Source organism: Enhydra lutris, unplaced genomic scaffold (assembly GCF_002288905.1).
Source record: "Enhydra lutris kenyoni isolate GAN:26980312 unplaced genomic scaffold, ASM228890v2 scaffoldscaffold14, whole genome shotgun sequence".
Taxonomy (NCBI): domain Eukaryota; kingdom Metazoa; phylum Chordata; class Mammalia; order Carnivora; family Mustelidae; genus Enhydra; species Enhydra lutris.
The window spans coordinates 39,666,862-39,683,745 of NW_019154098.1; the positions used below are offsets into that span (position 1 = coordinate 39,666,862).

At 42.1% G+C, this 16,884-nt stretch overlaps 1 protein-coding gene across 3 annotated transcripts in view; it reads right to left on the minus strand.

Annotated features, from left to right (window-relative positions):
• Positions 1 to 10,437: 10,437 nt before the first annotated feature.
• The window catches only part of LOC111146475 (metadherin), a 60,345-nt gene continuing 53,898 nt past the window's right edge, over positions 10,438 to 16,884 (minus strand). For all 3 annotated transcript variants that reach the window (XM_022502031.1, XM_022502029.1, XM_022502030.1), the window contains 3 exons: positions 16,108 to 16,245; positions 13,811 to 13,967; positions 10,438 to 13,152 (listed from right to left, as the gene is read on the minus strand). In XM_022502031.1, the coding sequence (XP_022357739.1) occupies positions 13,082 to 13,152; positions 13,811 to 13,967; positions 16,108 to 16,245 (366 nt within the window). In that variant the 3' untranslated portion in view covers positions 10,438 to 13,081. The remainder of the gene's footprint in view (positions 13,153 to 13,810; positions 13,968 to 16,107; positions 16,246 to 16,884) is intronic.

The following is a 16,884-nucleotide window of genomic DNA, read 5'->3' on the forward strand; positions in this document are numbered from 1 at the left end:
CCTCAGGTTAACTTTAAAGAGATCAGTGAAGTCACAGAGAATGAGTTAACCGTTAGAAAACTTGATTTCCTACTACAAACATGCAATGAGTAAATACGATTTCCTACAACAAACAAACAGGTGAAGGCGACAGGACATGTCCAGAGATAAGAGGGGTTGGGATACAATTACATTGTCCCCATCCTCGGCTCAGCCCCCCTCTCAGGGGCAAGAGGGGGCTCTGAAGGGGATCTCTCCTCTTCTGTCATTCAAAACCTCAGCCCAGGCTTTGGTCAGATATGTGAAGGTCCCATTATCTTTACTTTTGTGCTCTTTGATGTATACAGATTGGCTGAAAACTAGTGTTTTTTTGTTAGTTTGCAAAAATACCGTCACCTCATATTTTATATGATTTATGTGATGAAATATTTGGAGTCCACACATCTGTTATTACTGTATTACACAGCATCGAAGTTAAAAGCTCTATAACATTTAATCATTAAAGTTCTCAGAAAGAGAGCTCCTTGTCCATAAAATATTTACATTTTTGAGGATAGTATACAGAGTACTATACGTTTTCCAGGAAAGACTTTTACCCCCAACTGACTAACCAGGAAAGACTTTTACCCCCAACTGACTACTGCTTTTATCCTTGATGTCTTCAAGGCATGTGACTTGTCATATCCTCCAGCCTCTTATCCTCCTTGTACAAGAAAAGGCAACGGCCGGGGCTATACTTTCTGTTCAGGATTCTAAGTTTCTCCATCTCTCAGACTCTGTCAGAGACAATCTCATGATCTCAGTTTTCATCAAGGTTGTCTTAAAGATATATTTATTTATTATTGTGGTAAGAATACAACATGAGATCTACCCTCCTAACAGAATTTTTAAACATTTTATTTTTAAGTAATCTCTACGCCCAACGTGAGGCTCAAAGTCACCACCCCAAGATCAAGAGCCGCACGCCCCCCTGACTGAGCCAGTTAGGCACCCCTACCCTCTGAACAAATTTTTATTTATTTTTTATTATTTTTATGTTTTTAAGATTTTATATATTTATTTGACAGAGAGAGAGACAACAAGAGAGGAAATACAAGGAGGGGGAGCAGCAGAGGGAAAGGGAGAAGCAGGCTCCCCGCTGAGCAGAGAGACCAATGCGGGGCTGGATTCGAAGACCCTGAGATCATGACCTGAGCCGAAGGCAGATGCTTAACGACTGAACCACCCAGGCGTCCCTGAATTTTTAAGTACACAGTACAGTATTGTGGATTATAGGCACAACATTGTACAGTGGATCTCTAGAACTTACTTGTTTGGCATAACTAAACCTGTGTACTCATTGAACAGCCATTTCTCCCTTCCCCCAGCCCCTGGCAACTACCTTTCTGCTCTCTGTTTCTAGGAGTCTGACCCTTTTATGTATCTTCTGTAAGTGGAATCATGCAGTATTTGCCGTTCTGGGGTGGGCAGCATTAAATTCAATAGTACTTAACATTTCGGCCTGAAAAATACCTTTCTTATTTTGCTAATATATCTCCAATGCCCACTGTCAGCCCAGAACCGCCTGGCCTCATCACATTTTTTATCAGTGACCCGTAGGTTGCCTAAGGAGATGAATATTCAGAATGCAACATTCACTTCAGTTATTCCGACGCAATCCAGCTTTAGGTGATAACAAACCAACCAATTGTCCCTGAGGGGATTTTATGGTCTGTTATGCAGCAGCAGAATCTAATGTGGAAACCGGAGCTTACCGTAGTCTAAAGCCTTACCTTGGTCGAATTTACTTGAATAAGACACCTGATTGTCAACAGAACTTGAACTTACTTTCAGATTGGCCTTTGTTTTGAAAGCTTTGCTGTTGGGAAATGTAATATGGGACCTCCACTTTGGAAAAAGAGTTGAACAGTTTCTTAATAAAACGAAACAAGCAATTACCGTGTAATATAGTTAGCAATTTCCCTCCTGAGCGTTTAGTGTAGAGGAATGGAAACCTGTGTTCACACAAAAATATGGACACAAATGTTTATTGCAGCTTATTCATAATAGCCAGAATCTAGAAACAATCCAACTGTTCCTCAATGGACGAACGGTTAAAGGACCTTGGTACGTATATACCATGGAATGCGGAATGAACTATTTTTTTTTAAAGATTTATTTGGCAGAGAGAGAGAGCAGGAGAGCATAGCAGGGCGAGCTGCAGGCAGGAGAAGCAGGCTCCCTGCTGAGCAGAGAGCAGGATGAGAGACTGGATCCCAGGATCCTGGGATCATGACCTGAGCCAAAGGCAGATGCTTGACCGACTGGGCCACGCAGGCACCCCAGGAATGGGCTATTTTTGATACAATAATTTGGACTGATCCTAAGTGAATTATGCGGGGTGGAAAAGGCTACTCCCCAAAGGTACATACCATGTGATTCCATTTATATAACATTTTTCAAATGACAACATTATAAAGAACAGAGCCCGTGTTGCCATGGGTGAGGGACAGGGGTGGGGCTGGGAAAGAGGGTGTGGTTATAAGGGGTGGGAGCATGGTGAGGGGCTATTGTGTACCTTGACCGCTGCTGATTTCATGGATCTTACACAGGATAAACTTGCACCATCATAAATACCCACCAAGAAGGGTGCCTAACACCGAGGGAATCAGAATAAGATGGTGGAGTGTATCAGTGTCCGTTTCCTGTTTGCAATATTGTCACTATAGTTTTTCTGCAAGATGCTCTCTTGGAGGGAGACTGGGTCAAGGGTTCTGTATGATTTCTTAGGACTGCATACAAATCTACATTTGTCTCACAGTAAAGAAGTTTAATTGAAAAAAGCCTTTGCTTATTGTTGAAGATAGTGCAGGGAAAGCAATCCCTTAAATCTGATAGACCGTTACAGGGCAAGGAAAAGTTTTCCTCTGTTCTTCCCGAGGAACAGCATGCATTGCAGAACAGAACCATAGGCGTCAGAAAGTCAGAAGTCACTTCTGTTACCTCAAAAGCAATTTGGTATCAGTCTCCTCTAGAAGTCAGTGCAAGGAGAAGAACAGCAAGAGATGAGAGTAACCTCAAGAAATTCTCAATGAATTCCAAAGATGAACTTTTCAATTACCTTTCTTACTCTTTAAGCTCAGAATGGGACTCTGTACTTGAGCAGGTCCAGACTTCAAATGGCACATCGGCCAGTCTTGATGTTTGGGCATTAACCAGTATTCTTGCCATTTAAAAACAGTCTATGCAATGGATGGTTCTTCCATTCCTGCAGTGTGGAAGGCACTGCTGGGGGTGGGGGGGGTGAAGCTGAAAGATGGTGGACGAGGAAGTCTCCAGGAATTTACAGGAATCCACTGAGGGAGATAGGGCAGCGTGATAAGGAGCGTAATGAGAACACCTCTGGACAGGTAGAGACGCAGTCCAGGGCTGTGTAGAGGGGGCTGTGGGGTGTGCGCGCGCGTGCGTGCGCGCGCGCATGCGCTAGCACGCATGAGAGAGGGAGAGAGTTAGAGATGAGGACTAAGGAGACAAGGGAAGGATTACTGGAGACGGTATTTAAACTGACCTTGAGGAGCGCCTGGGTGGCTCAGTGGGTTAAGCCTCTGTCTTTGGCTCAGGTTATGACCTCAGGGTCATGGGATCGAGCCCTGCGTCAGGCCCTCTGCTCAGCAGGGAGCCTGCTTCCCACCGCCCCACCGCCTCTCTGCTACTTGTGATCTCCATTTCTGTCAAATAAATAAATAAAAATATTTCTTTAAAAAATGACCTTGAAGTGATTGCCTGTGCAGATCTTGAAACACAACACAACTGAATTAGAAATTTAGTTCCTCAGCAGCAATGGCCCCCTGTTCAGTGCTCATCAGCCCCATGGGGCTTGTGGCTCCTGTGTGTGACAACACAGATATAGGACATTTCTGTCACTGAGGAAGTTCTGGAGGGCTGTGCCTGCCTCGAATTTGGCTATGTGGAGATGGGAAGGCAACTCAGGGGAGGAGGCAGCGAGAAGAGGCAGAAGGGCGGGAGGATAGTACAGCAGTCTGAGGTAACAGGGGGAGGGGAAATTGGAATCCATTTCTGAAGGACCTGAGGGCACGTTCAGGGGTACGAAGAGCAGTACCTCTCTTTCTTCGTTTGACAAATAGATCCTGGTGATCACACCCGTAGATTGGGACTGTCCTTATTCTTTTCCACAGCTGTGTAGAACTCCACCCCTGAGCATGGTTTACTCCAGGAGCACCTCTTGATGGGGACCTGGGCTGATTTCCAGAGTCTCACTGCTACCAGCAAATGCTTAATGTAGAAGATACTTTGTATTTTTGGCATTGTCCTCTTGAACCCGGTGCTTCCAAGGGTGGCGCCTGGGGGCCAGCCTAGAACCCACTTCTCTAGCCCTTTCTCATTTGGAAAATAGCAGGGGTAGGGTGGGGGTCGAGAATGCCCTGTGTTCAAACCGCTATCTTGTGGTGGTTTCAGATTCCTTCTGAAGGTTTTTTTGTTTTTTTAAGATTTTATTTATTTATTTGACAGAGAGTGGGAGAGGGAACACAAGCAGGGGGAGTGGGAGAGGGAGAAACAGACTGCCCCCGACCCCAGCAGGGAGCCTGATGCGGGGCTCAATACCAGGACCCTGGGATTATGACCTGAGCCAAAGGCCCCTCCTCCTGAAGGTTTTTAAATCTGCCCTGATGGGGCACCTGGGTGGCTCAGTGGGTTAAAGCCTCTGCCTTCAGCTCAGGTCATGATCTCAGGGTCCTGGAATTGAACCCCGCATCGGGCTCTCTGCTCAGTGGGGAGCTTGCTTTCCCCCACTCCTTCTCTGCCTGCCTCTCTGCCTGCTTGTGATCTCTGTCTGTCAAATAAATAAAATCTTAAAAATAAATAAATAAATAAATCTGCCCTGAGGTGGGCAGTGGCCGACAGCCAGGGCTGGAGGACAGGAGGTCAGTCATGAACACTTACCAGCAAAATTGCTTGGAGTCAAAGATGTCCTCGGTATCTGTCAGCACCATCATCTTCTTCAGCTCTTAGGTTGGACGTGATATCCCACCTGCCCCTCACGGCCTTAAAAAGACTGCCCACAGCTCTGGGCTTGCCTTCAAGCCCAGCGAAGGGATAGCGTGGCCCATATTGGAGCTTAGCGTCTCAGCCGAAGTGTGTCTTTGGCTTTTCTCTCCTGCATCGTCTTCAGTTGGATTTCCCTTTGCTTCCTGCTGTGAAGGCACATAAGACGCCCCCCTTCTAACAAGATGAGAGGACACTGTCTTGGTCCCACTCTACAGTTCTCAGGACACTTTTTATTCTTCATATCCCCCAAATCACACTTATAAGTACTTTGAGTTGATACATGATGCTATTTGTAATTAACTTTAAAAGACTTTTAGGGTGCCTGGGTGGCTCAGTGGTTTAAAGCCTCTGCCTTCAGCTCAGGTCATGATCTCAGGGTCCTGGGATCGAGGCCCGCATCGGGCTCTCTGCTCAGCAGGGAGCCTGCTTCCCCTCTCTCTGCCTGCCTCTCTGCCTGCTTGTGATCTCTCTCTCTGTCAAATAAATGAAATCTTAAAAAAAAAGACTTTTAGAAGTCCTTCCCTATAGCCACATCATATAGGAATTTGTCCATGTTTTCCTTAGTACTTGAACAGTCTGGTGTCTTATGTTTGGATTGTTGATCCGCTGGGGTTTATTCCTGTGCATGGGATGAGCAGTGGTTTGCATTATCTATTCATGTGCGCATTAAATACAGAGGACTTGGGGGGTGTCTGGGTGGCTCAGTCGTTAAGCCAAAGTGTCTTCCTTTGGCTCAGGTCATGATCCTGGGGTCCTGGGATCAAGCCCCGTGTCTTGAGCTCTCTGCTCAGCAGGGAGCCTGCTTCTCTCTCTCCCAGTCCCCCTGCTTATGTTCCCTCTCTGTCTCCCTGTCAAATATAAAAATCTTTAAAAAAAAAAAATTTATTCAGCAGGAAGCCTGCTTCCCCGCTCTGCCTGCTTCTCTGCCTACTTGTATCTCTCCCTGTCAAAAAAAAAAAAAGATAAAATAAAATCCAGTAGTCAAAACATACCACCCAACGAGAAAACGAGCAAATCAACAGAAGTTTCACCAAAGAAGATGTATGGATGGCCAATGAGCAGGAGAAAAGATGTTCAATATTATTAGCCATCAGGGAAATGCAAATTAAAACTACGATGGGGTATTACCACAGCCTTATTACAATGTGTAAAAAAATGACACTATCGGGGCGCCTGGGTGGTTCAGTGGGTTAGGCCGCTGCCTTCGGCTCAGGTCATGATCTCAGGGTCCTGGGATCGAGTCCCGCATCGGGTTCTCTGCTCGGCAGAGATCCTGCTTCCCTCTCTCTCTCTCTGCCTGCCTCTCCATCTACTTGTGATCTCTCTCTGTCAAATAATAAATAAATAAAATCTTAAAAAAAAAATGATACTATCAAATGGTGTTGCTGGGATGCCAGGGTGGCTAAGTCCGTTAAAGGTTTGCCTTTAGCACAGGTCCTGGGATAGAGTCCTGCATCGAGCTCCTTGCTCAGGGGGGAGTCTGGCATCTCCCTCCGCCTGCTGCTCCCTCTGCTACTGTGGGAATGTAAAATGGTACAGACACTCTGGAAAAGGATTTCGCTGTTTCTTTTCAAACTAAACCTGGGCTTACTGTTGGCTCCCCTGGCTCTCTGCGCTTCTCCGGTGGGGGCCGCTGTCCCCTTGCCCACCATCACCTGCCTGTTGTTCGTCATCCAGGTTGGGACGAGCAATTATCTGTCTTGAAGCTCAGGTGACTGTGGCATCCCTGTTCCTAACACAGGACCCTGAGCCTTGGAGACACTTTGTGCCGCAGGAGGAAAGTGCTGCTTCTTCACTGTTCGCGGGAGCACAGGGACACATGGCGACAATCCTCAGTTCAGCCCACCTTCTTTAGAAAACAGGCAACACGCTAAATACGGATCCATTTATTCACGTGGCCATTGAACAAATATTTTTTTGAGCAGCCAAGTCAGGCTTGTTGTAGTTCCAGGAATCCCAGTGAACTAACCGGACATGGTCTTATTCAGTACTGTTCTAGAACAAATTCTGCTGGCACATCGAAGCCTTGCTGGGCCCACCTTCCTTTTTCCTTCAGACGCATTTAATACTATGCTTTTCATTTGTTAGATTATCTGTCCTGTTTGGTTTTTGTATATCTGCCTTTTGAGTGTACTCTTTTCCTAGTGGTTATAGCTTTTTATTAAAATCTCTTGAGCTGGGGCGCCTGAGTGGCTCAGTGGGTTAAAGCCTCTGCCTTCAGCTCGGGTCGTGATCCCAGGGTCCTGGGATCGAGCCCCACATCGGGCTCTCTGCTCGGTGGGAGGCCTGCCTCCTTCTCTCTCTCTCTCTGTCTGCTTGTGATCTTTGTCTGTCAAAAAAAAAAAAAAAAAAATCTCTTGAGCTTTGCTGGTGTACAATCAGGAATAAATATTTTTCTCTTCTGACGTTAGGCCAGTTTTAAAATTTTCTGTTAATAATTTTGTTAATAGTGACACCTGGGTGGCTCACTGGGTTGAGCCTCTGCCTTCGGCTCAGATCATGATCCCAGAGTCCTGCGATTGAGGCCCACATCGGGCTCTCTGCTCAGCAGGGAGCCTGCCCCCGCCCCCACTCTCTGCCTGCTCCCCGCCCACTTGTGATCTCTGTCAAATAAATAAATAACATTAAAAAATAATTTTGTTAATAATCTGTTAATACCGCTCAATCTTGGCTAGCAGGTAACCCTGCTTTGCTCTGATTTCAATTGAGAGGACTTTAGTATTTCCCTTTTGTTTTTGTTTTTTAAATCTGATTTGGGAATGGCTACTGGATTTTGTGAAAGTATTTCTTCAGCAGTGTCATGATCATAGGCTTTTTCTGCTCTAGGCTTGTGATGGAATGAAATGTGTTACTGGATTTCCTGATATCAGCCCACACCTGGCATCTTTCACACTAGCAGTGTTTCATTCTGTTGATAAATTATTGGCTTTTGTTTGCTAGTAACAGAAATGCCCCCAAGGTTTTGGCATTTGGGTGTCCCCCTTTCCACTTCCAGTACTAAGGTGGGTTTTCTTCCATCTTATGTTACTGTGATTTCAACTTTGATGAGAAACGGGAATAGTTGCAGTATCTCCAGGTAATCCTGTATTTTAGTAAGTTATTATACAGTTTCAAAGACAAATCATTCATAATTACACTACCTTAAGTTACTCACAGCTCCTGCTGTTTTGCCAGAAACCCCTTTTGTGGTGTTTGTCAGAATCGGCAGCGCCTCAAGAGACTTCATAAGGAATCTGCGCTCTGAACGGGGCCACATGCTGCTCTTCTGACTTCCGGGGTTGGGTGGGGAGGAGAAGCTCCTGCTAGCTAGAGCCCTGCTACCCTCCTTCCTCATGGAAGGCTGCTGTGGAGCATGCGCACAACGCAGCTCTGGGGGAGCCATTCACATTCAGTCATTGTGCCTGCATGTATTTACTACAATTTCCCAGCAGATGGCTGCGGAACTACTTGAGGAAGGGGCGCCAGCGAGGCCGTGACTCCCTTCCCAGACAGGCTAGAAGTTACCTGCACCCGCAGCTAGTTTGGGCACGAGAAAGGACCAGGGCCAGCTTAGGGCACTGGAGAGCGCCCATCTTCATCAATACCTTGTCTCGCCCCCCCCACCCTTGACCCTATTAAGTGAACAACAGCAAAAGTCAGGCTCACCCCCGATATCCCCTCTGCTGGTAAGGTTCTAGTTCTTAATCAGAATGGTGGTTTCAGAGGTGTTCATTTTATTATGCTTTATAACTTATGTACATGTTACATATATTCATTTTGAATGCTTTGATACAATAAATAAAAAAAGCATACATATACAAGTAAGAATGCCATTATCATGGGGAAGACCTTGAATCTGCTGAAATTTTTCTTCAGTTAGCCTATTCATAATCTCAGTACCGTAACTATTAATAGTCAGCAAACATGTCACAATGTACTTCCTGTCTTGATGCTGAAGTTAGAAATCCTTCTCCTATTAGAGCATTTAGAAAGAATCGTAAGGCTTTTTTATTTTTTTAAGATTATACCGTAGGGCAATTTTTCTATGGAAACTTGTAACCGATACTTGCAGTACAGGCATGATAGCAGGCTACTGAGTTTCTGTCAGCCTGTCTCTAGTTTAAAGCAGTCCATGGGATGGCAGGGATTTCTTCCAGAAGGCTGTATCACATGTAAGTCTGAACATTCCTTGCTGCTGCTCTTGAGCACTATCTTGAGATTTCAAAATTTCTGCTTTGTTGGGAACACTAAAACCTGACCTCAGAAAGGACGCCTGGGTGCAGAGTAAACGAAGCGACCGTCCAACCCTGTGAAGGGGACCGCCAGCTGGGCTCACTGTCCGCCCCACTGCTTCCTCCAGACCGAATCCTGGTTTCAGGACTCACTGGCCCACGACAGCCAGAATAAAGACTATGATTTCCTGTTCTCTTTATAGTTAGTAAGATCACGTGACTAAGTTTGAGTTGAGAAGTGTTCTTAGAGGCAGGGGCCAGAAATGCCAACAGATTTCCCGCTGAGCAGCTAGCTGTCTGCAACCTCGGCATAGAAGCCGTGTGTTGAGCGTGGGGAGGGAGGACGGCGGTCCAGAGGACCTGGATTCCCGACCCTGCGGTACTGGAGCAGCCCCAGACCACCTTCCTGACTTTTACCCGCACAAGAAATAAAACTTCTATCTTGTTTAAGTCACTACTGTTTGGGGACACTAATAAATAGTGCCAGATTTGAGTCTCATTTCTTTAACCTAAGAAGTTGATCCAAGTTAAACACTGCACCTGGTGGCGGTTCTGTCTGCTAAGATGACGTCAAGTGGAAGCGGGTTCCCACGGAGAACATCATGCGTCACAAATGGCTATTGTACAAGGTGCTGAACTCCAAATGACTTCCCATTGGTAAAGCCTGCAAATGCATCTATGGTTTTCGAAAGAAGCATCAAGAACATCACAAACTAATTGCCTTTAGACTAGCTTAAGAGCAAAATGACTGAAGTCCCTTCCCATAAGAGAACTATAATGAGCAATTTAAACAAAACAGAAATGATTTTTTTTATTTACAATACTCAATGCATTTTACAAATAACATATTTGCATTCCCTAAGTCTTTTGGAAAGTAATTCCAGTTTGTGCAATGAGTTTACAGAAAAGTCTTAAGACATCTCTCAGACATCTTACACCTAAATTCTCAATTTTGAAAGATATTTCGCACATTAATAGAAGGCTTTTTTAATTAAGAAAAACTAAACTCTGTAGTTAAATATTGCCCTTCAATTATTTTTAACCCAAATACAAACTGGATTAGCTCGTGAAATAATACCATTAGATTTGGATAAATTATTTCCACTGCTCCCCCCACCCCCAAAATGCATGCACAAAGTAAACATCGTAAATTACATAAATGACATTTTATTTCAACACTTTTTTTTTTTTTTTTGGACTCTCTCAACTATTGTTTTGCTCAGTCTGGGGTACAGATAGGTAGGATTCTAGTCCAGGGAAATCCTAAACCCCCGCTCCAGAATAGGGAAGGATTTTCAGTAAGCATGCAGAGACAGGTCAGGATTAGGGAGATTTCTTAGCAGGTTCTCTCAGGAGGCCTCGTTTGCTAATCAGTACAAGGTTCCCCTTCAGGCCTGACAAAGCCTGAAGGGATCAGTTACCTCCCTACTGACAGGCGTGGGGAGCATCTAATGTAAGTCACCAAAGGACAATAGGCTCCTCCCTCTCCCCCTCCTCCCTGAATCATTACCTTCATTTTGGTGCCTTTTGAAGTGGATGATGGAGAACAGTTCCTGTGTTCAGACCCAGAAACTGATTTAATGCCATATAAAGATCTGGAACAGGTAAAGAGCAATGAACAATGATACTTTAATTGTGCAAGAGTTTTCATCTCATGCACTTGAAAGAAAATTCCTTTTATCACTCATAGCTGCCATCTCTTAAAACATAAAATTCATGTCCTCGCTCTGGAGCAGGAGAGGAGAGCCAGCGGCATATCCACATGGATGCACCCGTTTGGCCACGCCCTTCTCCATCTCCACACCAGCTCTCTCCTCACAAGACAGTGTCTCTAACACCCGCTGTAGGTGGCTGTCGGGGAGGTACGAAGCCAAAGAAATGAAGTCCAACGTTTGACACAGCCAACAAAATTCTAAGACAAAGAAATGGTGAGGTAGAGTTGAGAGAGTTCAACTGATTTTTCTGAGCATAGATCTTTTGGCACATTCTAAAATTATACAGACTCCTTCTCAAATTCTCCTCTGGGACACCTTTACAAAGTGCTGGCAACTTCAGGAATCCTTGGATTTAGTTAGGAAGTATCTACGTAAAGCTCACAGAATAAAGTCATTTGAAGAAATGAATTCCTGGCAGTTGAGCTTATTTACCCCAATATTGAAGCAAATAAACACAATGCTATCCGTTTGCTGAATTTATTTAAACAAATCAATTTAGAAATCTCATAGAATGAAACAAGACTTCTGACATGTAAACATACTGCCCTGTTCCTGAAACAGATGGTACCAACTGATAAAAGTCACTAATCGCTTGTTAGGAAAGCTGTCCGTTAATAAGGCCAGTCTTCAGCAGTTACTAAAACCATTGTGTTTCTTCAGCTTTCCTAGTGTGACGATGCAATACTATCAAACCACAATCAGATCTAATAAAGACAAGACTGGATGGACAGATCAGTACCATTGGTTACAGCTGTTCAACAGTTTCATTCTTGACGCCACGTAAAAACAAGCCAATCACATCAAATAAATCATGGCTTTTCTTCTTTATCACAATTCACTAAGTGATGTTAATTATGGTCCTTGTCAAACACGTTTGGTAAAGGCTATTTACAGTGTACATGGCTGAGCATGCACTATTTATAGTTACAAAGATACCTGCCAGTTTATTACAATAGAATTACACAGTGCCTGAAAATGGTGAAACATCTCACACGTCATTTAAATCAATAGTTTCAAGCAGAAAACGTTCCTTATTTGACCACGATTGCAATAATTACATGAAAATTCTTATAAAAACACGAATCCCCCTCAAGAAATTGATGCATATTCTACGCACTATAGGTTAAGGCAGTAAAAAAATGTATTCCTGATAACTGGAGGTCTTGACAATGTCAATTAAAGCTGTCTGACTCTAGTTTTTCATTCTCCATCATATACTCAAAGTTCTGTCTGTATGACTAATTTGTGAAAGGTTTCATTTTTAAAGTTGAAGAAGTATTAGCAATGAAGAGAAGAGTTGACGCTGGAAAAAAAAAAAACTGCTAGGGAAAGGGAGAAATGTTAAGTTGGACTTGGCCTGAAAGTTTCCAAATTTTAAACAAGAGCATTATTTGTGAGTCTGAACCTTCAAAATATAAAACAAATACATATAGTTTACCTTTCTTAATTTAAAATATACTGAACTTTGAACAATTCAAGTAATGTAAGACTATCAAAAATAACTTCATAAGCCATACAAGCATCAACTGCATGTTCAATGTTTTAATTAAGAACTTTTTAAAAATTGTAAACTAAACCATGAGTTTAGTTAACAAATGATAAATGACCTTTTATTTGCACTTGTGATTCCTTTAATACAAACTGCTACCAACATACATGTAAAGATATGGCATATTATGCACTTGATCAAAGCACTTTAAGCATAAAACAGATTCAAATGGTTTAAGTTCCGTGCATAAGATCGCAGATGCTGCCTACACACCCGCAGGCAGCCCTCTCTCTAATCAGAATCCTTTATTCCTCAGCTGCAGATGAGACAGGGCATAAGCTGTTGTAAACAGGGCACTGCTGTAAAACCAGGATAGGATTTTTAAATTAAGATCGTTCTTGTTCAAATGAAAAGACTTTCCCCAAGTGTCTTCCAGCACTGAAGTATATTCTGCTGACCTCTGAATTTCATAAATTAACTTTCCTTTGATTCCATTTTTACGGTGGTTGTGTTCACAGTTTTGTTTTAAAAATTGGTTTAAATTTATATAAAACTCTGTACATGTTCACAAATTATTGCATAAACAGCATAATCTTCCAGACAGTGTTTGCAAACACATGTCCAATTCAGGAAAAATATATTCACGTTTCCCGTCTGGCTTTTTTCTTCTTTTTTATTTGTTTGGGAGATTCCCAGCTAGTTTCAGACTTGGCTAAAGGGACAAAAACAAAGAAAAAACAGTAGTAAATACTATTATGTCTCAAAAATACAAAAGCAGCATCAATGAAAACGTGCTTTGAAATTCACTAAGAATGCTTCAATCTTTATGTTTAAGTTTTCAAGTTCCAGAGACATGTTTCGTAGGTTACTCTATGGCTGCCATCCTCTTTTCCTTTGAATCCCAATGTATTCTACTGGTTCATCACATGGAAGATATCTCACTGGTTTTGATCTAAAAAACCCATCATTAATATGGCTCAATCTAAGTAATAAAAACGAAAAGTGGGCAAAATGGACACTGCAGGTAGCTGAAGGGGGAAAAGGAGGGGAAAAAAGGGCACAGAACCATTCACAGTCCCAAGAACATGCGCATGGGGAAAGGGAGGGACCAGATGGACAAAGGATCTAGCAAATCCTCTGCCATCTCTGTCCCTGGCCACCCCCCTCTTGCTTAGAGTGATTTCAGTCTCCTGGCCCTCACAGCTGAGGTCCATAACGTTCCAGGGAATCTAGCCTTTGCCAAAAGAGGACGGACTACTAATTGATCAGACTTCTAAGATCAAAAATCTAAATATTTCAGACTTCTAAGATATTAAGGCTTACAAACAGTACAAAAACATACAAAAGAACCAGAAGTGAGGATTACTTACTCTGTGAAGGAGGCACACTATTTTGCTTAGTATTTGACTTGGATTTATCTGTCTCTTGTAGTATCGGTGGCACTTGGGAAGAGCTCTTGTCAGAATCACTTTTTGATAAAATAACAGATGGCTCGGTAGGAATAGCAGGTGGAAGAGTCTTGATAGGCTATTTTGGAATAATATTATCTTCAGTTCTTTTGTAAAAAGTTTCAAATAAAATTAAACATCACAGGAACAAGTAAACACTAAACGGTTCCCAAATAATTCACCAGCGGAAGCACTACAACTCGTGCCTGCCCTCTAGTGGCATAAACAAATAAATCTTTACCTACAATAGCCATCAATGTTAAGTTGCGATAAAAATGGATGAAAGTGTAAAATTAAAAATGTTTACAGAATCTCAAACAGGAATGAATAATTCCATTTTCATGAACCTTTACATTTTTCTTTTTCATTACAAATAGAACGATTTTATATATTTTAGTGATTCAATGTTTTGTGCACTTCTTACCAACTCTTAATTCCTCAAAACTTTTTCATGTGGAAGACAAAAAGAAAAAAAGCTAATTTCTGAACTACCAGTAGATGATGCTTCCTTCTCTGCTTTTAGAAAGGAAAGGCAAACTCAAACAGGGCAGCAACTGCTTCCATTTCCTACCCATGGAAAGTGATGGTCTCAGACAAAACTATGGCTACTACCATTAAAGGAAGCAGTAAAACTTGGGTCCAGATTTTCAGTTTTATCTAGTCTGGTAGTGAAATCATATTGCGGAGGGCCTAGACTCTTATGCCCTGCTTCTCATCTCCAACCTGGAAGCTTTCAGAAAGGCCTCCATGAGGCCTGTGAATGCATGGTCAGGAGAGGTAAGGATGGAAACTCTAGTCTTTGGAGTGCCTTGAGGTAGTAACAGAAGAGGAGATCAATTCATCCTTAGCCTTACTTATCATCATGATTGAATATGTAAATAAGGGTAAGTGATGTTTCTCTTGCCCTTTGTTCCTTCAGGCTCTCTGGGTGTAAGAAAGCTCAATGGAAAAGGAACTGAGAGGAGGAAGCTGTGTGCATGCAGGTAATTACAAGGATTCCTTCCTTCTATTTCAGGTACCCCGAAGCTCCATGTGTCTCGCTCGGTTCAGCTTTCTTAGTGCTCTCTGTATTTATTTCATACCCAAAAGTTTTAGTATTTATTTCCAGTATTCTCCCCTCTATTCTTTCACTTAATCTATGTTAAATCACAGAAGGACTCAAAACAGTCTTTACAAAATGGCTTCTGAAAACGACTTACTTTGATAAATAAAACGTCAAAATGTCAAATGACCCTTTGTAGCCCTACAATTAAACCTATGCATGTACTGAGACCACATCCTTACATCTCAAAAGGGAACTCTTCTCTTAGGGAATTAAAAGCATAAAAAACAAATAGGAAGTATGGTTAAGATTCTATTTTAGCACAAGACTGTTACCAATTACTTCATTTAGTAACTCAGGTTCTTTTTATTATTATTTTTTTTGAGATTTTATTTTTAAGTAAGCTCCACACCCCCCGTGGGGCTTGAACTCACAATCCCGAGATCAAGAGTCATATGGTTTACCAACTGAGTCAGCTAGACGCTCCTGTAACTCAGGTGCCGGTCTGAAGCTGTTTCATTAAATATGTGCTCCACAAACGCAGAGACTGTTTTCATCTGCTTTGATCTCTGATACATCCTCAAAACCTCAATTACTGTGTGGCATGTAGTGGCTTCTCTACATTTTTTTGAATGAGCATATAAATGAACCATGTAACTCTAGCAGGATTTCACAGATTTCTGTGCAATTTACCTTTTTAGAAATTAGATTTTAAAGAACTATGTATCACTGGCCTAGACCTTTTGTAAAATGGTCCTTCCTGACACATCAAAATTTTTTACCAATGGCACATATTTCAAGAACCTGTCACCAAATTTTAAACAAATGTTACACTTGAGAGGCTGGATTTCAGGAAAATGCAACCAGTGACATTTTCTCTAAGCAATCTATCCCCTGTATGTTTAGGTATTTAATAACAGAAAATACAGTCTAGTAGGTCTGGTTTCACCACTGATAGTTACGCAGCTTGGGACAAGTTATTTAAGTTCTCCAACCTCATTTATATGATAGATCTTACTTTTCTCATGGGGTTGTTATCAGGGTTAAATTAGTGTATTTAAAATGCTCAGCACTTTATTAGCGATTAGCAATGCTTAGCACTTAGTGCTCTGATAAAATAAAGGAGTTAGGGCACAATTCTCATCAAAATTTTATTCCTTAAATACCAAAAAATCACCTGGCTATTTTTGATGAGTGCTTCAGCTGGATCACTAGTGCTTATGGTCTTCAAAGAAAAAGTTTTTTCCTGTTTTGGACGGACTTTAGAGGTATTCATTGGAAGCTCTTCTCTAATCTCTTTTTCTAATTCTGTGTCCTACGGAGAAAAGTAGTCTATTATATGATATAAATCACTCTTTTTTACTAATTAAAAATCGATTTGGTTTGTAGTATTAATGTGCAGAAGATATTTCAAGAAACTAATTTCACTTCAGTAACTGTCCAAACAGTTTAACAGAGCATATAACAACAATCATTTAAAGACTTAAAATATACAGGCACATCTGGAACAACAGTGATCATCCCTGCTCTCCCCAGGGACTTAAATCAATTGGGAATTAAAAACCAATACACTCCCATCCCCAAATGTAAACCATTCTAATTTACTAAACCAACTCAAACAAAATAAACGAGAATTTTTTTCTTTTAGACAAAATATACAGTGAATTAGATGATACTTGAACTAAGACTTTAGAAATAACATTTCACTTAATGACTTCTTCAAGGAACAAAATATTTGTACATAAGTATAATCTGTAGATAAATGAGGCTGACACAGCAGAAAGTACATTTCAGTTCTGGGCTGCTGTAGCCTAGCTGTGTACTGTCAAGGACAAATCATTTCAGTTCCCTGAACCTTAATTTCTTTTTTTTTTTTTTTTTAAAGATTTTATTTATTTATTTGACAGACAGAGATCACAAGTAGGCAGAGAGGCAGGCAGAGAGAGAGGAGGAA